Source organism: Lepidochelys kempii, chromosome 24, assembly GCF_965140285.1.
Source record: "Lepidochelys kempii isolate rLepKem1 chromosome 24, rLepKem1.hap1, whole genome shotgun sequence".
Taxonomy (NCBI): Eukaryota; Metazoa; Chordata; order Testudines; family Cheloniidae; genus Lepidochelys; species Lepidochelys kempii.
In genome coordinates, this window is record NC_136403.1 from 9,527,302 (window position 1) to 9,550,970 (window position 23,669).

The 23,669-nt window shown below is 58.9% G+C and overlaps 1 protein-coding gene across 2 annotated transcripts in view; it reads left to right on the forward strand.

The window, feature by feature from the left end:
* Positions 1 to 297: 297 nt before the first annotated feature.
* The window catches only part of NECTIN4 (nectin cell adhesion molecule 4), a 46,720-nt gene continuing 23,348 nt past the window's right edge, over positions 298 to 23,669 (forward strand). For both annotated transcript variants that reach the window (XM_073323104.2, XM_073323105.2), the window contains exon 1: positions 298 to 662. In XM_073323104.2, the coding sequence (XP_073179205.1) occupies positions 590 to 662 (73 nt within the window). In that variant the 5' untranslated portion in view covers positions 298 to 589. The remainder of the gene's footprint in view (positions 663 to 23,669) is intronic.

Genomic DNA, 23,669 nt, shown 5'->3' on the forward strand with positions numbered 1-23,669 from the left:
CCTCCTCTGTATTCCCACCCCACTCTCTGTTGGCCTCACCCCCCCCCACACACACACAGTTCTTGGGGGTCCTGCAGCCGCCACTGAGCCCGCCGGGCCAGGCTGGGCAGTCAGCCAGCTCACGCCCCCCACCCCCTCCTCCTGGGAGACCCGGCGCCCCGATCCCACGGGTCGGGCCCGGAGCCGGAGCCTCTCACGTCTGCCCAGCGAAGCGGGGAGGGCTCGGGCTGGTTTCCCCGGGCCGAGGCCGCGCCCCTTTTTGGAGAAACACCTGTTCCGACCTGCCAGACAGGTTCCTCCCCCCCGCGCCCCGGCGATGCTGGGCGAGCAGCTTGGGGAGCCTCGAAGCGCAGCGCGGCCGAGCGGGGAGCGCAACCGGCGGCCGGGCATGAGCCAGCGACCCAGCGGGCCCTGAGCGCACGAGGCCCGGCCCCCGGGGGATCCGCGCGCCCAGGTTCCGGGGACACCCCCCAGGAGACTCCCCTCCCCCCCCGGAGACCCCCCCCCCGGCACCCGCTCGCTCACGGAGGAAGATCCCGGCCCGGGGGGGCCGCTGTGAGTTCCCCACGCGTGTCGTGACAGCGACGTCATGAGCGGGTCCTTCGCCCCGGCCCCGGCCCCCGCAGCTTGGAAACTCCTGCTGCTCTGCCTCGCAGCCTCCGGTGAGTCGCCTCGTCCCGTCGCCCGGCTCGGGGCTCCCGGGCCAAAGAGCCGGGGCAGGCTCCTGGGCCACTTTGGGCGAGGTTGCCTTGGTCCTGCCTCAGCGCGCGGGCCAGACCCGGGGGTTCCCCGGCGCCCCCACCCCAAACACCCATCCGGGTTTGGATCCAGAGCTGCCGGGCTCCTGCCTTCTGCCCTCCATGCACCCCCGCCCCCGCCCCCTGCAGCGATGTGGGGTCCCGGATCTCTACCCGAGAAGCCCCTTCGGGTTTGGGGGGGGAGGTTCCTTTGTGTCGCCCCTTGATTGCAGTTCATCCTGCGGCTCAGATCCTGCAAGAAACCCAGTGCAGGGAGACGGGGGAACCTGGGCAGGATCGGGCTCCTGGGCAGGATCGGGCCCCGTGTGCGTGTGCAGCGTGATATTGTTGTGCCCTTTGGTTGTCAGGTGTTTTCAAACATTGTCCTGCATGGAGAGTCGCCCCCCCCCCACTTTCCCCCTACAAGCCCCCCCACCTCATTGCAACCCCCTCAAACTAAGCACCAGGCACCGCCATTCCTCCGCCCACTAGCATCAAGTCCCTGCCTTTGCCTTCCCACTGGGTCAAGGTTCTGATCCCCCTCCTCCCTCCCCTGACCGGCTCGTGCACCCCTGGAACTCGGGGGAACCCCAAGCGAAGGGAGCGCCTTGTGGGGCTGTTGGCCGCAGAGCTGTTGGGTCTCCGCATGGGGGTCGTGGGTGGCTGGCTCTGGGGTGGGGTGCAGGCAGTGGGCCATTGGCTACAGGGACTTCAAAGGGGTAAGAAACTTGTCCCCTTGCAGAGGGGTCTTTAGACATGGACTCCTTGGTGCTGCCTTCCGAGGGGGGGTGAGTGCGTGTGACCCCCCCAGAGATGGGCCACATAGAGAAAGCTGCTCCCCAGGCTCACCCTAGCAGGGCTTTGCTGCCCCCCTCCACCCCCATTACTACGTGCTTGGCACCCATCCCACGCCCTCCCTGGCAGCCTCGCAGTGACTCGACAAAAGCTGCCACTTCCCAGCCCTGCTCCCTGTCAGCTGAGCTGCTGACTCAGGCTTTAGCCCTTCGGTGGTGGCTCCGAACCACCCGCGTGACTCAGAGCACAGCAGGATTATAACAAGCCGAGCTGGGCAGGGCCGGGCAGGGGAGCAGGTCCTCTGTGCCTGTATAGCGCCCGGCACAATGGGGCCCCGACCTGCTGCGGAGTCTCTGCACCCCATGGCGGTTCAGATGGGAAAAGCTGATGCCCTGATGTCTCAGTTCTTGGTGTAGGAAATGGGTCAGAAGCTCAGCTGGTGTCAGTCCCCATAACTCTACTGAAGCCAGGAGGGCGACTCCGCTTTACACCGGCTGAGGATCTGGCCCGAGAATGGGCCCAGGCCTCCTTCACTTGTGCCCATGCAGTCATTCACAGCTGGGCCTCGCGGGTGCCCACGGCCCAATGAGTAGCATGCAATGCCCGTTTTGCAGTGGTGTGAACAAGGGCACGTGGCGCAGGGCGGATCAGGCAGCTTGTCTGGCTTCGCTGAGTGTGCTGAGAGTGGATGCGCCAAAACGTGCCCCCCAGGATCTGTGACCGCAGAGCAGGAGCAATGAGAGCAGCTGTTGCAGTAGGCAAAGGCAGGGATGGGGAAGAGCTAGCTGATATGGGAGAGGGAGTCCAGAGAATGCCCTGGCTGGGGCACCAGGCCCCCTGCGTGTGCTTAAGGCAGGCTTCGGGCCTTCCCTGTCTCGCATAGCTGAGTGGAAGCTGCTGTGTGACCGGGATGCAATTGCCGCCTGTCTCCAGGGCTGGCCCAGTGGCTGGTGACTGACTCTTAGGTGGCAAATTGGCAGGGTGTGGTCCTGGCCAACCAGGCTCTTATTAAACAGGGTGTCAGCTCTCTGTGTCTCTGCCACTGGGCACCAGGCTCAGGGTTGCTCTGCAGCTAGAAATAACCTCCAACCCTGACCCTACCAGGGGCAAAGTGGGCGGGGGGGATGACCCCAGCCTCCTGCCTGTGGGCTGCTGAGCTGTCCCCAAGAGCCTCCAGCTTCAACTTTCGATCTGCGACTCTCTGGGGCTCACAGCCCTGCCCCGGATGCCCACAAAGTGCTAATTTGCATGTTTATTTGACACCCACTTTTTTCAATCATTGCTTCCATAATGCACTCTAATTGATACAGATTAATAATAATGATGATGATCCTTTATTAATTATGGGGGAAGGCTTCCGGTTTCCTCTGTTTATCAGCAGAAGAATGTTGGAGGTGTTTAACCTGGTTCGCTGTTCACCCCAGGTAGGATGGGAAGCAGGGGCTGTGCTGATAACAATCTCTGAGCACTTTCATTCCATCAGCTCTTGGGGTGGAGCAGGTGTTTTCCTCATCAGTTTCAAGGCTGTCTTCCTATATTGTTGCTTTTTAGTGGGAGGCTGGAGTTATAAGCCAGCTCTGCCTGTACATTCCTGCCCCATGACGAGAATCTCGTCCATTTCATCACGGCCCAGTCATTAGCTGCTTTCCAGACAGGGGATGGGAGATTCTGCGCTTTTGCAGACTGTGTCAAGAGACGTTGCTTGTTTTCATTTAGAGATGGGCCTGATCCTCCAAGTTCAGATCTGGGTTCTAGGCTGGAGGCTGTCTGGATCTGGTGTTTAGGTGTGGACCCGGCTATTGGGGGTATACTTGATCCTGCCTCAGTGCGGGGGATGGATCAGATGACCTCTCCCTGTCCCTTTCATCCCTACGTGTCTATGATTTGATGATTGTCCCCCCTCGTCCCCTTCTGAGCTGAAAGAATGGGATGAATCATAGAATATCAGGGTTGGAAGGGACCTCAGGAGGTCATCCAGTCCAACCCCCTGCTCAAAGCAGGACCAATCCCCAATTTTTGCCCCAAATCCCTAAATGGCCCCCTCAAGGATTGAACTCACAACCCTGGGTTTAGCAGGCCAATGCTCAAACCACTGAGCTATCCTTCCCCCCCAAATCAGGGGTCCTCTTTGCTGTTTTCTTTTCACCCTTCCCTCCCCCCCCCCCAGCTGGCCTGATGAAAACAGATGCTTTCCTAGTTAGTTTCACTTCCTGATTCTCATGTGCGAGCCCCTGCACTGCAAAGCTTGAGCCTGAGGGGGACACCTGGAGCCACCTGTTCCCACTTGACAGGTATGAAACCTGCCATCCTGGGTGTGTTTCATTCCATCTCAGTGTGTGTGTGTGTGTGGGGGGGTGGTTAAAACCAACTAGATTTGGGGCAGAATTTGTGACTCGCTCACTTGGCGTGACTGTGCCAGGGAGGAAGGTTCTGGAACCCAGACCGGGCCAGCCTGACACTAGCCACTAGCCCAGCACGGGAGATGCTTTAGAACCTAAATCCAGCTGCGTGTTTTGAATCCAAACCCCGGCTCCCAGGAACCAGTTTGGATCTGGATCCAAATGTTCCAGCCCAACTCTCCCCGGAGATCCTGACAGGGGCTGAGGGAAGCTGGTGGGGCAGGAGATGCCAGGTTATAATCTCCTTCCTCCTTCCAGCTCCAGGATTCCCTGACACCTCCCCATGTTCTGCTTGTCTCTCCCAGTGTTAGTGACTCTTGGGCGTGGGGATGGCTCCAGAACTTATTGTCTTCCCCTCCCTTATTCCCTTTCTTTTGGTTTCTCTGCCTATTGTATGTGTCCGGGCACATCCTCACTCTGATCACACGCAATACCTGCTGTAGGGGAAGCCAGGCGTCTCCTCCAAAAGCCATGCTCCGTAATCAGCTCTCAGCAGCCAGAGGGCTGCTAGTTGTTTAATGATCAGTGCTTGGTGAGGATCGGCATGGGTCTGGCTGTAAACAGTGCGGGGGAGGCGTGTCTGTGGATGTGGGTGAGACAGAGGCGGCAGGCAGGTGTGCAAGTGGCCTGCCCCGGGGGCCCTTCAGCCCTGGGGCTCTGTCCAGTCTCCAAGGAAATCTCTCCTTTGACTCTGGTGGGGATTGGATCAGGCCCCAGAAGCATGAGCCCCGATCCCAAGCACTAAAGGAGTCAGTCACTCCCCCTGCTGGGAGTCAGCAGCCAGCTGGGATAGGGGTGTGTGTGTACACGAGTGTGTGTGTGTGTGTGTGTGTGTGTGCATGTGGCATGCCTATTGAGGCAGCCGATTGGCTGTGGGAGTGCAGGTGGGCAGGAGCATGTGCGGTGCGATGGACAAGTCTGTGTCACAACAACGCCCTGCACCCCTGGGAATCACTCTGCGGCCAGATCTTCCCCCGTTCATAATGAGGCAATGCTTACCTTTTAGCTCCCCGGACTATGCGCCAGCGGTGAGTGTTGCTTCCCACAACAGGGGCTACTTCACTAGCAGATAACAACCTGCTACTGCTACCAGCTATTGGAGTTGCTCCTTTATCTTCAGTGGTTGATTTCTTTACTGAAGGTCCTTGTTCAAATCCTGCTGGTGCCCTATGGTGGGGGTTACAGCTCCATGAGGGATTCAAGATGAGGAGTGAGTTTGTTATACTATACTGCCAAGGGCAGTGTGGCCTAGTGGTAGGGGCACTATATTATAATTCAAGACACCAGGGTTCTGTTACTGGCTCTGCCACAGACCTTGGGTAAGTGCCATCCCTGCTCTGTGCCTCAGTTTCCCCCTCACCTTTTGTCTGATTACACTGTGAGCTCGTTGGGGGCAGGGACCGTCTCTCACTGGGTGTCTGTGCAAGACCCTGATGTAATACAGAAAATAATTCTCCCTGATTTGTGGTATAAAGATGCTCAGCTCTTTCCTGTTGTTTGGGGCTCATCTGTCTCCATTCCTGTGTGTCTAGCATCCCTTGGTTAAGATCGGACATTTCTCTGACAGATCGGCTCTAGGGATTATTTGGGGAGCAGATCTTTGGCCTGGGTTAACCAGGAGGTCAGACAAGACAATCACAATGTTCCTGCCTGGCCTTGGAGTCTATGAAGCGATGCCAGGGAGGTCCCCTTGGCTCAGACTTCCTCGTCTGCTGGCATAACCCGATGGCTGTGGTGGAGTCCAGCCTGAACTCCAGCACTGTACAGCCCCACTCTCTCCGGCTCCTACACCCCGGCTGACTCACCCCACCCTCTCTAGGGAACAGAGGAGGTCAGTGGGTTAGAGAGATTCAGACTAATTGAAGGTGCTTACAGGGTGGGAAGGAGCCAGTGGAATAGCTGCCCTGCAGGATGCTGCCTCTGTCACCTGGAATCTTTAAATTCAGCTGGGGCATCTCTGTCTGACAGAGCCGCTCGGGCTCGCACCAGAGCAATGGGGGTGTGGGAATCCCTGGGGGAGGGTCTCTGGCCTGGAATATGCAGGCGCTCAGACTAGATTGTCAGCATGGGTCCGTCTGGCCTTGAGAGCTTAGGGTGAACTGGCTCCATTGAAATCAACAGCAAAACTCCCACAGACCTCAATGGGGCTTGGATTCGGCCCAGTGAATTCAGGAGCATGACTGTAAGGCTCCTTCCCAGGGGGCTTGCTCAGCTCTGTCGTAGTGGCTCTGCGTAAGGATGGGGGCTTTGGATCCCATTTCCCCGGCCACGTGGAATGGGTGGTCCAGCGGGAAAAGCTCTGGGCTCTCTGTCACTGCAAGGGGCTCCATCCCGCTTTGGCTGCCCTAGTACAGACCCTGCACCCAATTGGGGTGGATCCTGTCGCAGGGCCAGAGCCTGGGGCTCCCCTGAACGGCTAGCTGGGGAGACCCAGGGCCTGAAACCTCCAGCAGTTCCCCAGGACTCAGGACTCTGCGTGATTCAGTGGCATTCGTCCTGCAGGGCAGGAGGAAATGTGAAGCCCCGGGACTGGAGTCTTTTGCACAAACCCAGCCTAACTGGACCTGTGTGGCCAGAGAGTGGGCAGGAGGCAAAACCACTCATACCCTGGCCATTGGAGCTGGTCGTTTGTCACCACCAATAAAACTGCGGAGCCGCTGACTCCCCAGGCCCGTAACTGCGCAGAGCAGGCCAATTAGCCATGTCTTTCGCCGTTGCATTGTGCTGGGCAAGAGGCTGCTGGGCCTGCGTCCCGTATACCTGTCGGGCAGCTCAGCTGGTCCCGAGAAAGATCTGGGAAGCTTGGAGGCCCAGGATTCCTTCGCTTCTCCCCCTTGCCCAGGGGCATATGGTAACAGGCTAATTTCTCTAGCAAAAGCCCACGGACGAGGGATGGGCCCCAACCCACCCACTGGCCTGGTCCTCCCAGGGAGAAATCTCCTGTCCACTTTGCTGGGAGAGCTGCAGGCTACTGGCTTCCCGGGGGCAGGTCTGAATGCAGGGGGTGTGTGGGAGGGGGAGCGGGTCTGGCATAAGCGGTCCCTGCGGAGACAGCAGCTGGTAGCGCTGGGAGGGATGAGCAGGAAGGAGACCAGGGCTGGGCGTGAGTCTCCAGCATAGCAGGGCACTAAGTCTACCAGGCGAGGGGATGAGACCAAGCCTAGCCACTCCTGCATGGCATGCCAGCAGGCACCAGCCTTCGCAGGGCTCCCAGCTGAAGAGCAGGATGAGCCAGGGAGTTTCCACCCAAGCCAGAGGGCTCCAACTTGTGTCTGAAGGCTCCAGGGACATGGAGCTGGGGGTCCTGGGATGCTGCCCTGCCTGCAGTAATTTCTCAGTGGTGCTTCTCTAGGGGTCTGGCTCGCTCAGGATTGGAAACTCTGCACCCCGCCCACTTAGTTCACCTTCCCCAGGGTCCGAGCAGGCTGTGCTGGGTGGGGTGGGGGGATTGTCCAAAGTGCCCAGCGCCTCCCACGGTGACACGCTGAGTCCCGCACCTGACAAACACCTGCTGCAGTGAGAGCTGCCCGAGCAGGGAAGAGAAGGGGGATGGGTTTGGGGTAAGGCTCTGGGGTGACATCAGGTGCCCTGGGTTTAAGTCCCAGTTCTGCGCCTCAGTTTCCTGCTCTGTAAAATGGGGCAATAATATCTCCTGCTCATCACCCTGGGTGTGGTTTGTTTACCTAGACTGTGAGCTTGCCAGGGCCGGGACTGTCTGGGTACAGCCATTGGGCCAGTCGCTATAGGGTTTGGCAACTTCTAATCTGACTTTGGGACTTGGATTGTGAGCTCAATGGACCTGCCAGAGTCTCTTATTATGCATCTGTGTAGTGCCTTGCATGACAGCAGGCTCCCCCCGGCTGAACCTTCAGATGCGACTGTAACACCAGGAATAATAAGGACCAGTCCCACATCTCTCATGTGACTGACCAAGGTAGCCTGAGCTTTGAAAGTCGTTCTTGGCTGCGGTGTGTCTGAGAGAGGTTCACACTGGCCATGAATCCGCTCCCTCAACTCACCCCGAGTAGCTTTACTCCTGAGAGATCAGTACTGTGCTCCCAGAGAAAAAGCTCGTGCATGGCACAGGGGCTGAGGCCCCACCCATAATGAGAAAACTTGGGCCAAAAAGTTCCTGCAGAATTTCAAATAACCACCAGGCCTGCCAGCCGGCCCCCTGTCCTCAGGAATCAATTGGATCCATAATCGTGCCATCATTTTTGGGTGCCCTATGCAGCCATGGATGCTGCGTATGTCTAAAGGGGATCCGTTCCCCCTTGGTGCCCGCGTGCTGAGCCGGGGCTCTGGGCACACCAGAGCTGGCGGGAAAAGAGAATTTCTATCTCCTGGGGACAGTCCAACAGTCCCGAGTTTGTTTTTCTTGATGAAAAGTCCAAAACTTGAAATATTTGACAGAACGAAACATTCCGGTTCGGAATCATCGAAATGAAACAAGCCAGTAATATCGCAGCAGTATCATACAGTCGATTTCATTGGCTGAGCTGGCGAAGGTCTTACCCTCCACTTGACGGCATCTCTGTGTCTGCCAGTCTGTCTGTGACATGTGTGCAGTGCGGTTGTAGCCGTGTTGGTCCCAGGATGTTAGAGAGACAAGGTGGGGGAGGGAATACCTGTTATCGAGCCAACTTCCCTCGAGGAGGGAGACAAGCTGTCGAGCGACACAGAGCTCTTCTTTGTATAGGTCCACAGCTTGTCTCTTTCATCATCAGAAGTTGGTCCGATAACAGAGATGACCTCACTTGCCTCGTCTCTCTGTCACATGGTGACGACTTTGCAACGCCACGGATGATCAATTCCAAAATTTCAGGGAATGTTCTAGGCACCAGTGGGTGGAACCCTACTGGTGTGGGGGAAACCTGGAAAGCAGGAAGGGAGGGAGGATTGGGCGAGAGTGGGGGCCCTGCCATGCGATTAGCACAACCACTGTTGTTACCGGTAGATCCAACAACTGGTGCATGGCCCCCAAAGTGAAATGAAACAGAAGGCGGAAGGCGAAACAAGTGCCCCCATTTCCAGCGTGAATCGTTTGGAAGCGTTTCGTTGGGACGTTCCGTTCCGCATGGAACGTGTCGGTTGCGACGAGACACGGGCAGTTTCCAACGGCCTGTCGTAAATGTCTCACCCCGCTCTAGCGTGGGTGGATACAGCCGTTTGCTCCGTTCCGTTGGAGCCCTTCGTCGGGGCCATCGGGGCCGTTGGACAGAGGCTGCGGACGTGTTGCTCCCCGTCTTCCATGAGCTGGAAGAGCCGGGAAAGTCCTGCCTTCATTCACGGCCTGGCCTGTCTGCTGAGCCTGTCCGAAAGAGGCAGCCCATTGCAGTCCGGGGCTGGGCTCATGTAGGCCAACAATCAACCGACTCCTGGTCCCTGCTTCGTGCAGCTTTGTGTTGCGTTTTGCCTGCAGGCCCAAGGAGTGCTGGGCATGGAGCTGGGGAGGAGCAGGCTGGTGGTAGGAGCAAGCGGTGGCTGGTTTTCTGGTTGGGTGGGTGTGTTTCGCCGGCTTCGGCTGCGGGTGCAGTTAGCTTTATGAGATAATGAGCTGGGAGGGACTCGCAAGGCAGGGACTGGGGGTGGGACAGGCCGGCTGGGTTGCGAAAAGCAGGAGGGGCCCTGTAAACTCTCCCCCACTCTCACTGCAGGGGCTGGGGGGTGCTTACTTCTGGGTTTTGTGCATTGACCTTGGGGGGTCAAACAAGAGAAGGAGGAAGGAGCCGGGTCTGTAACCCCGGCCGTCTCAGGACCCCAGAATGTCAGGGAAGTCTGTCCTCTCACCCACCCCACAGCTGAGTTTGTCTCATTAACCCCAGGTGGGGAAACTGAGTCACGGAGCTGGGAAAGTGACTTGCCCAGGGCCACTCGGTGAATCTTTGCCAGGACGATGGAAAGAACCAGGAGTTCTGGCTCCCAGTTGTCTGTCTGTCTGTCTGTCCATCTGTTGGACAGGGCGCAGACCACTGCAGCATGAAGGCTGAGGTGACCCTTCAGTGCAGTGAGATTCGCCAACTGCACGCTCTGCCCAAGGGAACCCAGAGCAGCTGTCTCTGTCCCCTAGTCAGCAAGGCCCTGCCCCCTTCTGGCTGCCCACTGATGCCCATCTCTTGTGCTTGGCATCTGACCTTCCTCTCTTCCTGGAAAGCTGTGGCAGAGAGACCAAGGGTGGTGTGAAGGGCAGTGGAAGTGGTGGGGGTGTGATGGGGTGGTGGGGGTGTGACAGGGGTGGGAGGGCGTGAAGGGGTGGGGGTGACGTGAAGGGCATTTAGGGGCTGTGAAGGGCATGTAGTTGCAGTCAGCTGCAGGTGTCTCCTGCCTGCAGCATTCCTCCCCTCTCGGCGGCTTTGCCAGCTTGCGCCTTGGCAGGCTGCCTCTCTTCCTATGACAGGCTCCCCATGGCAGCAAAACAAAGGTGCTTGTGCAATGGGGCCATGAACCAAAATGGGGCGGAGGGTGTCCCACAGCATGTGTGGGGGGGAGTCTGATCTCTCATTCCAGCAGTCAGATCCCCCAAGCCCCCAGGGGTTCTAGGGAGCGGGTGCCAGCAGCATGGTCCCCCCAGCCCCAGCATAGTTCCTTCTGCAGAGTCTAGACCTAGCCCACTTTCTTCCCTCTTCTCCCATGGGTGCTACCGTGCCTTTCATTCCCTGCCCTTGCAGAGGTTTATAGGGCCCTGTGGTGAGAGAGGGCCGGGGAGGGGACCCGGCCCAACCATCCCCTCTGTGGGTTGGGCAACCAGCACTGAGGCAGCGAAGCCAGCAGGCTGCAGCCATCATTTGGCCAATTAACTTGATTGCAGCCCCGTGGGCTTTGGTGTTACAAGCGTTCGGGAATATAGGGCTAATTGCCCTGCGTTTCGCTGACGAACCAAAGGAGCTGGGAGCTGGTGGAGCCAGTTTGGGGATCCTTTAGTTTTGTTTTACCCTCCGTCCTCTGGCGCCCAGGTACTGTGCCGCTCTCAACCCAGCTGCCCGGGCATAGCTGCCACGAGCACCCCTGGCACCGCCTGGCCTAGGCCAGGAGCTCTCAGAGTCCAGCACCTCAAAGGGCGTTGGGGACCTCCATCCCCTGCAGAGGCCAGGCCATCCCCTCACTAGGGCAGCAGTAGGCAGCGAGGAGACACGTGCAGGTGCCATGTTGCAGAGGCACTAGAGATGCCAGGGGTACTGTAACGTGTGCCAGATCCTAGACACGCTTACACCCTGGCGGAGCCGGGACTAGAACTCTGGATCTTTGTCTCCAAAGCAACAGGCCTCTGCCCTGGGAGCAGCAGGGGAGGCTCTCCTCCGCGTAAGCAGCATTAGGGCTTTGAGGCTGCTTGTTCCCTGTCTTTCAGCTGGGAAGGAGCGTTTCCGGGCCGCGCGCAGAGAGTGCGAAGAGCAGTGCCCGTCGGCACGTGTGCCAGCGATGGGACGCAGGGCCCACTATGCCCAACCCTTCTGTGGAGCTGGGCCAGCTCCTAGGGCAGGGGGGAAGGGGCTGGCTGATGGGGAGCCCAGAAATGCAGGCGGAGAAACAATGCATGCAGTTGCTGTGCGGTAAATTGCTGTGCATGCAATTGTGGGTGATGTCTGCCTACACCCTTGTATCTTCCTGCTGGGGCCTTTGCATGCTTGTTTTTCCTGGAAATCTGGCTGGAAGATTGGATCTGGAGGGGCTGCTTAGAACGCTTGCTGGGGAGAGCTGTTGCATGTCCCAGGGAGGCAGCAAGGGCCATGAGCAGGAGCTGGGCTGGCTGCTTGGTGTTGGGAGCTGTTCCCGGATTGCCAAGATCTAGTGGATAGCAGAGCGGCCGGGAAGAGCAGGGAGCCCCAGCCTGTGATGCTCCAAGCTAGATCAATGCACTGGCAAGTAGTCGGCAGAGAGCAATCCATCTCCCAGGGGGTTTGTGTCTCTCGTCTCTACGGCTCGACAGCAGCTTTTGGCTCTGCCCCATTGTGGGAACACCTGGTTGGAAGGGACGGGGCGTCCTGGCGGGTCTCAGGGACTCCTCGGTGGTGTTCCCTGCCTGGAACGCTGCTACGGGTGAGGAGAACGGCACCCTGGCATGCCAAGTCCCCCAGAGCCCCGGAGTCTGTGCCGCACACAGCCCTCAGAGCCACCCTGCCTCCTGTGGGTTGCCGGGCGGCTCCTTGCCGTAAGTGCGTGTTCCCCAGTGGTTGGGCTTTACTGGTGCAAACAGAGCAAAGGCTGCAGCTGCTGGAAGAGGCTGCTCCTTTGTGCCAGCAGCGTGCTGCCCCTGTGCCATGGGGCATGCGACGCAGGGAGACCCCTCCGCATTGGATGGGATCAGGATCAGGGACCTGTTTCTCTCCTTTTCTGGCTCCCCATCAGTTTCAGGGCTCAAGCAGCCGGGTTGCCAGCCCTGAGAGCTGCGGCCTGCCCCTGGGGTGGGGACACGCCAGCTGAGCTGTGGCTGCCCCTCGCCTCAGTGCCAGGCCAGGGCGGCCGGTGGTGGGCAGAGCTGGGGGGTTACACTGGACGAGGCAGGGTAGGATCTGGACGGGGAGCTACCCCACGGCCGCGCTGGCAGCCTGCAGGTGCATCTGACGCTGGCAGCCGTTGAGCCCTGGCCCTTCTCCAGGCCCCTCCCCGGGAGGCTCTCAGGCCTGGATAAATTAACCTTGTGCAGCAGGGCAGCATCAGCCCTCTTACATGGGGGGAAACTGAGGCACCGAGCGGGGACAGGAGTGGTGGCCGATCCGGGACTCCATCTGCTCCCCATGGCCGTGCAGACCATCCCAGAGCAGAGATGGAGGCTCAGAAGGCAGCAGTCACACTGGAGCGGGGCAGCCCTGCTGGCTGGTGAGGGGAGCCGGAGGGCTAGTTGGGGGGCAGGGGTGCATGGAGGTGAGATGCTTCTGTGGTGTGAAAGGCAGAGGGTCTGGGCTCCAGAAGGTCCCGGCCGGATCCGGAGACCAGAACAATGGGAAACTGACATAAGCTGAGCTGGCAGCTAATTCCCCTTAAGACCTGGCATGATGTTAATCAGCAGATAGGGCCTGGGGCGCCCATTGTTTCCTGTCACCATCAGCCCATCGGATATTAAAGGGACCGGCTGTTTGGGGGAAGAGGAGGGATCTAGGTGGAGGAGCCCTTGGGGAAGCCCCGGCCTAGCGCCCCCTGCTGGGAGGGCTTTTGGCTTCACTCTCTGTAAGCCGTCAGAGGATCTGAGAAAGTAAAACAGTGATGTACTCACACTCAGAGCTCCCCCCAAGGCTGGTGCTCCTGCCCCACTCCCATCCCCACAGCTCCCCCTGCTGGGAGAACTGGGGCTGGCGTAGCTGGGAGTGATCCGGCCCCACTCACCACAGCACCCCCTGCTGGGTCTAGAGCCGCTGTGACTTTCCTTCTGCTGCAGGAGGCGGGGCTGAGGGGAGCTGGGGGCTCCCCACACCACCCACCCACCATGCTAGCACCAGCATGGGGCCCTCCCCTGGCTCCACGAGAGGGGATTTGGGAGGCTCTGCACTCCGAATCAGTGTAAACCCTCCAGGCTTTTCTACACGTGAAACGCTGCAGCACGATGCTTCAGTGTAGACGCTCCCGACAGTGACGGGGGCGGTCTCCCGGCCTCAAGGTGGACAGACAAATTCTTCCATTGACCTAGCACTGGCTGCACTGGGCTTAGGCAGGGGAGAGGATTTCTCACCCCCTCGGAGCCGCAGCGAGGTTCCCAGTGTAGACCAACTCTTGGCGAGTCGGCAGTGATTGTGCCCCGTCCCTCCCCATCCCATTGCCCTCCAGGCCCCGTTCTGCATGCCCGCTGCCCCAGCCACCCCCAGAGGCTCCATGCCAGGGCAGAACCAGCGCTCTAGGGCTCCACGGCCTGGCTTCCTCGCCCGTATCCTGGGGGGCAGGGTAGCAGTGGCGGGGTGGGGGTGGGGGGCACCATGTCCTAACTAACATGGGGGAGGCAGAAGTAGTGTTTGCACTTACGCTGGTTAGCAGGGGAGGGGGGCCGGCTTCAAGGCCTGGCCACCTTCAGCCTGCAGGGCTTATGTGCCAGCTGGGGTCAGGAGGGAAGCCCAGCCCCGGGCTCTGATCGGGCCCCTCCAGGGTCTGTGTATCCAGCCCCCTGGGGCTGAACAGCTCTGGGGGTGGGCAAAGTGGTGTCAGTGCTTTGGGGGGGACGTTGGGTGGGGTTAAACTGCATCCTGCGGGGAGGGGACGGGCAGGGTGTGGAGCATATAGACTTGTGAAAAGTCGGGGGAACCAAGTTTGGGGGGAGGGTGTAACTGCCCCCCTTGCTCCTGAGCAAATAACACCCCCGGCTGACGTCCCCCTTCCTTGCTCGGTGGCTCAGGGCTCCCTGAGGCAGGTACCTCTCCGCACCCCCGCCCTCGGGGATTCCCGGAGCCCCAGCTTGGTGTCCGGGAGCAGCTAAACCATTCAAGCAGCAGCTGCGAGCCTGGCGGGGTGGGGAGCCATGCCTGAGAGCGGGGATTAGGGTGACGTGGGGCTGAGAGCTGCAGACAATAGCAGGTGGTTTCCGTGCCTCCCCACCCCCCATCTCGCCCCATGGCGAATGCAGCCTCTGGGGATTTCAGCCGGGAGCTTGGCAGGCTCACGCAGTGTGTGGGAGCTGGTGTGAAGAGCTGGCTGTGCCCCATAGGGCTGGGGGGTGGATCTTGATGTCTAGAGCCTGCAATGCCCCCTCCCCCTGGTAGGAGGAGCCAGATATGCTGAGCCCTCAGTGCCAAAGATGGCTTCATGCCCCTCCATATGGAATGGGACCAGGTCACATTTGTCCATGGGCAGAGAGTGGCACGGGCAAGGGCTGGGCTAAGCCCAGCTGTGTGGCATTTGCCCCCCTCCATGGCAATCTGCACACACACGCAGAGCATGGATTCACAGGGGTACACATCTGTGCTCTTGTGTGCCCTCGCACGTTCATTAGTACAACCTCCGTCGTGCACGTGCCACTCGCACACCTGCATGGCAGAACTTCTGAGCGCACCCTCCTGAACGTACCTGTGTTCTGGGTCTCTGCTGGGCGCACTCAGACACGCCAGTGCAGATTTGCACGTGCATGGACTTTGCACACTCAGGTACACATGCTTGTGGGCTCACACACTTGCATGCACACCTGTGTGCCCAAGCAGGTGCGCCCACTGGTGGGCTTTGTGTGCATTCACGCAAGCACGTGGGTGAGAGTGTGGCTGTGTGCACTCACTTGCGTGGGCACTGCACACTCACACATTTTCACAGTTACATGCACGTGCAGTCCTGTGTGCACACCCTGGGACGTGTGTGCAGAAGCACAGATGTGGGGACATGCGTGCAACACACACACAGCTGCTGCTCCCAGACTCCCGTGCAACGGGGCAAGGAAGCCAAGTCTGGCTCCATCTGGTGACCTCCCAGCCTAGTGGAGGAGTGGGGAGACACCGTGCCAGCATCTGGCCTTCTGCTGCTAAGGCTACTCCCACAGGGCTGCCAACACCTGCCCAGGAGCTGCCCAGGTGTGCCAGGCTGGATGGGGTGTTCCAGGAGCAGGCATTTAAAGCAGCCCTCCTGCCCCCTGGGGCACAGGCAGAAGGAAAAGCCGTGGCAGGAACCCCCCTGTCCACAGGTTTCCCTGGTTCTGCTCCATGCAGCCTGGGACTGGGATGGTACCGCTTGGTGATTTAGGCCCCTTGATGTTTCAGTCTCTGTCAAGCTCCTCCCCCACCAGCATCACACAGAACCCCCACCCCCTTCCCCTGCCGCCCTGCACCAGGGGCAGGACGTGGGCAAATCAGGCCTCCCACCCACATTCGGGGACTGTGCAGGGCCCAGACCGGTCCCAGCAGCAGGGGACCCAGGTAAGTGGACTCGGTGTTTCCAAGTCCGTGCTTGAGCGCCCACCCTGCATTGTAAACCCGGGCTTCCACCGCTGGCCCCGGGTCTCACAGCCGTGCTATCTCGTCCACACTGCACCGCACAGACCTTCTGACTCCAGCCTATGGCTTGAGCTGCGTCCACACTGCAGGATGGCAGGGCTGGCCTCAAGCCTCAGCAGGACTTGGCTCTGATCCACCCCCCAGCAGGTCCTAGAACCCGGGTCCCAAGTGCTCGCTGACCCAGGTTGCTGATGTGGATGCGGACAGAAGGGTGACTTGGGCTCAAACCTGTGTCCGAGCCTGGGCGCAGTGAGCCATGTAGACACCATAGAGGTTTTGAATCGCGCTGGGTAGGAGCAAGGCAATGTTGTTATAATGCGGATGGGCTGAGCGTGCTACCGAGGTTATTTATTGCTCTCATTCAGCCGGAGCGGAAAGGGCAGGGCAGGGCTGGGAACCAAGGTGAGAGCTCAGGGAGGGTCGGAAGGAACCTGACTAGCTGGGACGCTCTTTGGGGCAGGGAAAGTCTGTCTGTTCTGGGTTTGTGCAGCACCTGGCACCAGGGGGGCCATGACTGGGGCTCCTGGGTGCTACCGTAATACACCTAATAAATAATGTACAGCATCTGGCACAATGGGGTCCCAGTGTAGGACCGGGATGCCTATGCGCTACTGTAATACACCTACTAAAATGTACAGCACCTGGCACAGTGGGGTTCTGAGCCATGAATGGAGCGTCTAGGTGCTACTGTAATACAAATAATAATAATAATTAATAATACATTAATACTCTAGGTGTTATCCCACGGGCTGCAGGTAGCTGGTGTGGGGAATAGAGACATGGGAGCCTCGGGGCTTGAGTGAAAATGTCCAGCATGAAAATGAGAGTCTTTCTACATCATCACCTTTTCCCAGATGCCAATGCTGTTGCATGGTGTTCAGCGCCTGGCACAATGGGCCCCTGAGATCGGTCGGGGTCTGTGCAGCGCCTGGCACGGCGGGGTCCCAAGCTCAGTAGGAGCCCCTAGGTGCTACCAGAATGCATGTAACTGATACCAGTGCTTGTGGTCTGCAGGAGAATCTCTGCAGAGGGAGGAGTAACACTGTCATGCTTCAGGGCAGCATCCCAGGGGACAGGAAGGATTCCCTTCACGTGATACCAGACTCTTTACGGAACGTTCCATCGTGAGGTGCTCAAAATACTTTACAGATGTTCATTTGCTAGGGAAGGAGGTGCAGCAGGAATGTTGTCCCCATTTTACAGATGGGGAAACTGAGGCACAGTGAGGTGCAGTGACTTGTGCATGGCCAGGGGCAGAGCTAGAAGCAGAACCCCAGGGCTCCAACCTGCCCCCCAGTGAAGCCTTTGAGGTGTGTGTGTGTCTGAGTCTCTCCTCTTGCATGCCCTGGGGTAAATCAGGAGTGGTGTAAGGGAGAGGGAAGCCAGGGCCATGGCGTGGGAGGTTCCAATGGGAGCAGGGCGGGACCCAGCTGTCTCACTGACTTGTCTCCCACGCTAACCACCAGGCCACACTGCCTCCTTTGTGCCGCCCAGCACAATCGGCCAGGCGCATTACGGGAGATGGAACTGATTGGGGTGCGGGACTAGAGGGGGCCATGGGGTGTGTAATGGGGGCTTCTGTGGGCAGCACAGCCAGCAGTCCAAAGGTGCCCGCTCTCTGCCAAGCTGGCAGGGGGCATTGCTTTGCCCTCCCCGTGGAGCACAGACCTGTGGCTATCCCAGCTCTGCCGCCTGTGCCCAAGAACAGCCCTTAGACGTAACCTAATGCCTAGCTGCTGGGATGGGAGAGGACTCGGGTCACGCCCGCAGCACCACTCCCACGTGCAGGGGCTGTTGAGCCCCAGCTGGCTGCGGGCTTCCCCGGGGGTGGCAAGGAAGAGCCAGGAATCCCCAGGCGCCTGGCCCTACCCCTGTTTATTTACCAGGCTAGGGCAGTTCTGTTTACAGCAGCCCTGGCTACACCAACAGCGAGGGAGGCAAGGGAGATTGGCAGGGCCCAATGGGCTGGGCGAGCCCTTGGCATGCGGCTGGGCTCCCTGCAGACAGCAGTCAGGGCCTCATCAAGTTTCACGTGGCATAGAGAGGTGATGGCGGGTGGGGGAGGGAGAGAGCTTCCTTGGGAGCTTCCTTGGTCGTCGCCTTCCCGTCTCCCCCTACACGGGTGCCTGCCGACATGCATGCGTGTGGCGTGTGTGCGGCATGCCCCGCATTCCCCTGCTGGGCGGGGAGGGCCGCCTGCCATGGGAAGGCGAGGGCAGACTTCAGGAGCCACGTTGGTCTACAATTCCCAGAGTGGGGCATGTGGCCGGGTCAATGGCCCGAGGGACAAATGGAGGCTCGACCCCCACTCCGGCCACTCCCAGCCTGCTGCAATCCCCACTTGCAGACCCGCCGCTGCAGGAAAGTGGGAGTGCTGAAGCTGGGACATCATTCCCTGCAGCGCCTCCAGCTGGGGAGGCCGGGAGGGAATAGCCGGGAGCTCCTACCCAGCTCCCCACAGCGCCCCCTGCTGGGAGATGGTGGAAGTACCTGAGCTCTGTCTAAACTCTTCCACTGTTGCTCCAGTTCCAGCCTCTCCCAGCAGGGGTGCTGCAGGGACTGGGGCCGGACCAGGAGGGAATCGCAGGTCTGATTTTGCTGGTGCAGCCAAAGCGCCAGGAAGCAGATACAATGGCTAAGATTGGGCCAGTTTCCATTCCCTTCCGGACTCTCCCCACCCGGGTGGAAGGCTTCTCGGCATTGCAGCTTGCAGGGGATTACAGGGTTAAAGGAAAGTGACCCGGGTGGAAATCTGGTTCTTCTGGTTTGGCAGTTCCTTTCTCACGCACTGGGGAGTGATTCCTTTTGATTCACCCAGTTTTGGTGGAGACGCCCTGGGGGGACAGGCTGCAAGGGGAGCTGGCTCCGCAGCTGATTGGAACACCGGCTCACCCAAAGGGCTCCTTGCTCCAGATCTCAAACCAGAGGCAGGATCTGGTCTCGGGCATAAAAAGTGCCGAAGAAGCCAAGTGTTTGGAACTCATTCCCGCCTCCTGCCGGGACCTGAGTTCGGGGGGGGGGGGTCGCAGTTCCTGCTCCAGTGCTTGGCGCTGCAGGCCACGTCCTGCCCCGGGTGCTGAGTGATGTCATACAGCGCTGCTGACGCATGAAGCCGGCAGCTCGGCCAGGGCGGCGCTGATCTCCCAGAAACCTCTTTGGCCGTTGCTGTTTGTTCTGGCCCTCGCAGGGCCAGGAGCTTTGCATGGCTGGGTGGCCCTTGTGCCCCTTGTCCCCGAAGCCTGCGCCTGCTCCTAGCTGCCTGACAGCTTTTGTGGCTGCTGGTGCAATTGACGACAGGCTGGCTGAAGACATTTGGGCCCCAATCAGCGTCAGCACTAGGCCCAGCTGGGAAATCTCCCTCTGAGGCCGAAAGGGGGCTGTTGTCTGGTCATGTTAAGCTAACACCATGGAAGCTTCAATTGGGAAAAGTGCCTTTCAGGTCCCACCCCGCCATGCAGCATTGAAGCCACAGGGGTAGGCAGGGGGATGGTGCCCGCGGGCCCTGGGGTGACAGGAGTGCTGGTTTCACTTTGCAAGTCTCCTCCCCCCATGCACACATTGAAGGAACTCCCAGGGGCTGGGGAACACCTCAGGTTGGGTGCCTAACTGCTATGGTAAGTCAAAGGGTGTCAGGTGCCAGATTTACTTAGGTGTCTTTGAAACTCCCACTAAGCATCTGTCTGCATCTTCAGGCACTGAAATACCTTTAAAAATCTGGCCCTAGGTCCTGGTGGAATCGAGCCTATTCTGTGATCAGGGTTTGGGAGCTGGGGTTTGGTTGTTATTGATTGATCCTAGAAAGATGTGAAAAGCTGGAAACAAAATCCCAAGGCCTCAGAAAGCCAGCTGTGCACTGGCCAATGTGACAGAAACACCTGCCAGATTCCACAGTTCCTTGTGCGTGGGCCAGACCCAGGAGACCTGGTGAGCCGCTGTGCACTTCTTTGCACTCAGTTCACTGGCCTGTCTCTGCAGATTTCTGATGTGCCCGGTGTTCTCCCTAAGCTCTGTGGTTTGGCCGTAGCCTAGCGTAATGGTGCGTGGTTCTTCTCGTGCTCTGCGGCTGAGCGTGGGTCCTTGCACTAATGAAGTATCTCGTGTTCAGTGCAAGGATTCATGCTCCTCTGTGGGGAGGTTAAAGAGTACCAGCAGGTTGTGGAAGCATTGGGAGGGGAGTTCCAGATTGCATCGGCGGACATTGGGGTGCCCAGATCTGTGGCGCTGGGATGGGGATTCTGCGCCAGTGAGGAAGATTCACAACGGATGCAGGGTCAGAGTTAAGGGTAATGTGTGGAGCTAAGTGTTCGCACCCATTTTCGCACACGATCCTCTGCTACAATAGGGCATTTAGTTCCAGGGCGCGTCCTCAGCTGGGGGGACGTGCTGAGCCAGCAGAAATGCTGATGGGATCGGAGTCCTGCCTCGGATCCTTTGGCTGAGCCTGCGGAAGCCACTAGGGGGCTGAGTACAGCTGTTAATGCCCTGGTGATATGGGGCTGACGCAGCGGGTTGGCTTTGCCTCTGGCATCTGTGGCAGGGAGGTGTTCTGGGCTGAGCCCCCTTTGCCCTGCTGGGGGTGGCTGGTATGTTCCAGGGTCAGTGGGGCAAGGTCACTTGCTCGCCAGGTGGTCAGTTCAGCGGGGCAGTGGGGAAGGGCTGTACAAAGGGCCCGATCCTGAGAGGTGCCAAGCACCTGGGGAAGTCATTGGGAATTGCTGATGCTCTGAAGCTTGTGGGGTGGGGTCCTGCCCTGCCCCAGATCGCTCTGTGCTCTGCTCGGGAGCCTGGGACAGGAGCTATGTGTTTGTGGCGGGGGTTCCCCTCTGGGCAGGATATTCGTCCATTCCCCACTAGGGGGTTTCTAGTCCCCTGGTCTGGATGCTGTCGGAGACTGGATGCCAGGCTAGATGGGCCCCCAGTCTGGCAAGTCCCGAGTCCCTTTCTACCAAACGAACAGCCTGATTCCCCATCGCCCTGCAGTTCTGGGCACTGCTGGAAGTGGATCCATAGGCCCCTTGCCCAGACTCATCCAGGGCAAGTTAGGTCACTCGAGCAGACGATACCCCTTCCCAACGTCCCTTTTGTTCTCAAGAAAACTGCAGCCCTCTCCATCCCACCCCCGTCAGGCAGCACGGCCAGGAGCACTCTGGGAAGGAGACTCTGCTTCAGTGCTGCTTGAAGGACCCCAATGGCTGGGGCAGTGGGAACAGGGTGTGGGGCTGTGCTAAGTTTGCAACAACATGTCTTGGGCAGCAGAAGCGGGGGGGGGGGGTGTTGGGTCTGTGTGTGAGAGAGTCAGAGATTCTCAGATCCCAAGGGCGTTGTGATCATCTGCTCTGACCCCCTGCATGACACAGGCCAGAGAACATCCTGGAGCAGATCTGTCAGGAAAACAGCCAGTCGTGATCCAAAAATGGTCAGTGATACAGAATCCACCACGACCTTGGGAAATTGATCCAGTGGTTAATTACTCTCACGGTTAAAAATTGACACCTTATTTCCAGTCTGAATGTGTCTAGCTTCACCTTCCAGCTGTTGGATCATGTTCAACCTTTCTCGGCTAGACTGAAGAGCTCGTTATTAAATATTTGTTCCCCATCTAGGTACTTATAGACTGTGATCAAGTCACCCCTCAGCGTTCTCTTTGTTAAGCTAAATAGAATCACCTCCTGGAGTCTGTCACTCTAAGGCAGGTTTTCTAACCCTTTAATCATCCTTGGCGGTCTTCTCTGACCCCTCTGCAATTTATCAACATCCTTGAACTGTGGGCCCCAGAACTGGACCCAGGATTGCACCAGCGCCAGATACGGAGGTAAAATCACCTCTCTGCTCCTACTCCCGATTCCCCTGTTTATACATCCCAGGGTATTAGCCCATTTGGCCACAGCATCGCACTGGGAGCTCACGTTCAGCTGATTCAGAGACCTTGCTTCCCAGAGTGCAGGGGTGTGTGTGCGTGTGTGGGTGTACCAGCCAGGTACCAGGGCAGGGTACCAGCCAGGCGACTCCCCATCCCCCTGTGGCTGCACCATCCTTGGGCACGCCTTCGCCTTTCCCAGCCAATCGCATGGAGCTGGTGGCATCTGAATGCCTGGGGGGGCAGAACAGTACTGAGGCTGATGAATGAAGGTGTGTCAAGCGGCAGCAGGGGAGATGCCAGGGAAGGGCAAAGAATGGTGCATATTTATTACTAATCCTCCAGTGGCAGCAGAGCCCCCGGGGTCCTGAGAAAGTGTCTCCAGAGTGCCCAGGGAAGTAGCGGGGTCTAGTGGGTAGAGCACTAGACTGTGATCTAGGAAAACAGGTTTCTGTTCCCGGCTCTGCCTTTGGCCTGCCGGGTGAGTCACTTCCCCTCCTGTGCCTCCGTTTCCCCATCTGTAACATAGCAATAATTACACTCACTGGCTTTGTAAAGCGCTCCGAGATCTATCCTGAAAAGGGCTAGATACCGGTTAGGGCTTATTACAAAATTGTGTCGCCTGTTTATTGTTGGTGCCCTGTACACAAGGCGCTGCTCAGATCCCAACTGAGATCAGGGCCCCGTTGTGCCAGGCTCTGCCCAGACCCTGACTGAGATCAGGGGCCTGTTGTGCCTGGTGCTGCCCAGATCCCAACTGAGATCAGGGCCCCGTTGTCCCAGGCTCTGCCCAGGCCCTGACCGAGATCAGGGCTCCGTTGTGCCCGGTGCTGCCCAGACCCCAACTGAGATCAGGGCTCCGTTGTGCGAGGTTCTGCACTGGCTTTGACCGAGATCAGGCCCTGTTGTGCTCGGCGCTGCCCCGACCCTAACCAAGAACAGGGCCCCCTCAGTGCAAAATGTCCTGAGGCCAGTGAGTGTCTGTGGTTCCTGACAGCGTCCTAATGTTGCTGGACAGTTGTTTCCCTCCACGGTGTTGCTGGGGAGGGCGCCCGTCCCCATGGCGCAAGAGTGTGGAGGACGGAGGTGCTGGCTTGGCTGGGGCTCTGTCGTCCAGGAGGCTTCTTCACAGTGGTGTTTTCTTTCCTGGAAGCTGAACAAACACGGGCTGTTGACGCTGGCCCCAGAATGTTTGCTGCACGGCTCCGGGCTCTGCGTCGCCGGGGCGCTGACGTTGGCTTGCGCTGGAGAGCACAGAGGAGGCAGGATGCCTGGGTTCTATTCCGGCTCAGCCACTGACTCGCTGGGCACGGCCCTGCCTCTGTAAAATGAGGACAATCCTGAGCCAGCTCACAGGGGTGGTAATTGGCATGGCATTGCCAGGGGCTGTATAGGGGCAGAGAGGCATTGTATGGCACGAGGCCGGAGTGGGATGGTCGATTGGGTTTGCAGCATGTGATTGGGTGGGATGTGGGGGACTGCAGCATGTGATGGGGGGATTGCAGTGTGTGATCGGGTGGGACGTGGCAGATTGCAGTGTGTGATTGGGTGGGATGTGGGGGACTGCAGAGTGTGATGAGGGGATTGGGTGGGACATGGGGGTTTGCAGTGTGTGATTGGGTGGGATGTGGGGGATTGCAGTGTGTGATTGGGTGGGACATGGGGGTTTGCAGTGTGTGATTGGGTGGGATGTGGTGGATTGCAGCCTGTGATGGGGAGATTGCAGCCTGTGATGGGGGGATTGCAGCATGTGATTGGGTGGGACGTGGGGGTTTGCAGTGTGTGATTGGGTGGGATGTGGCAGATTGCAGCGTGTGATTGGGTGGGACATGGGGGTTTGCAGTGTGTGATGGGGGGATTGTAGCATGTGATTGGGAGGGATGTGGGGGTTTGCAGCATGTGGTTGGGTGGGACATGGGAGATTGCAGTGTGTGATTGGGTAGGTCGTGGGGGATTGCAGCGTGTGATTGGGTGGGATGTGGGGGAT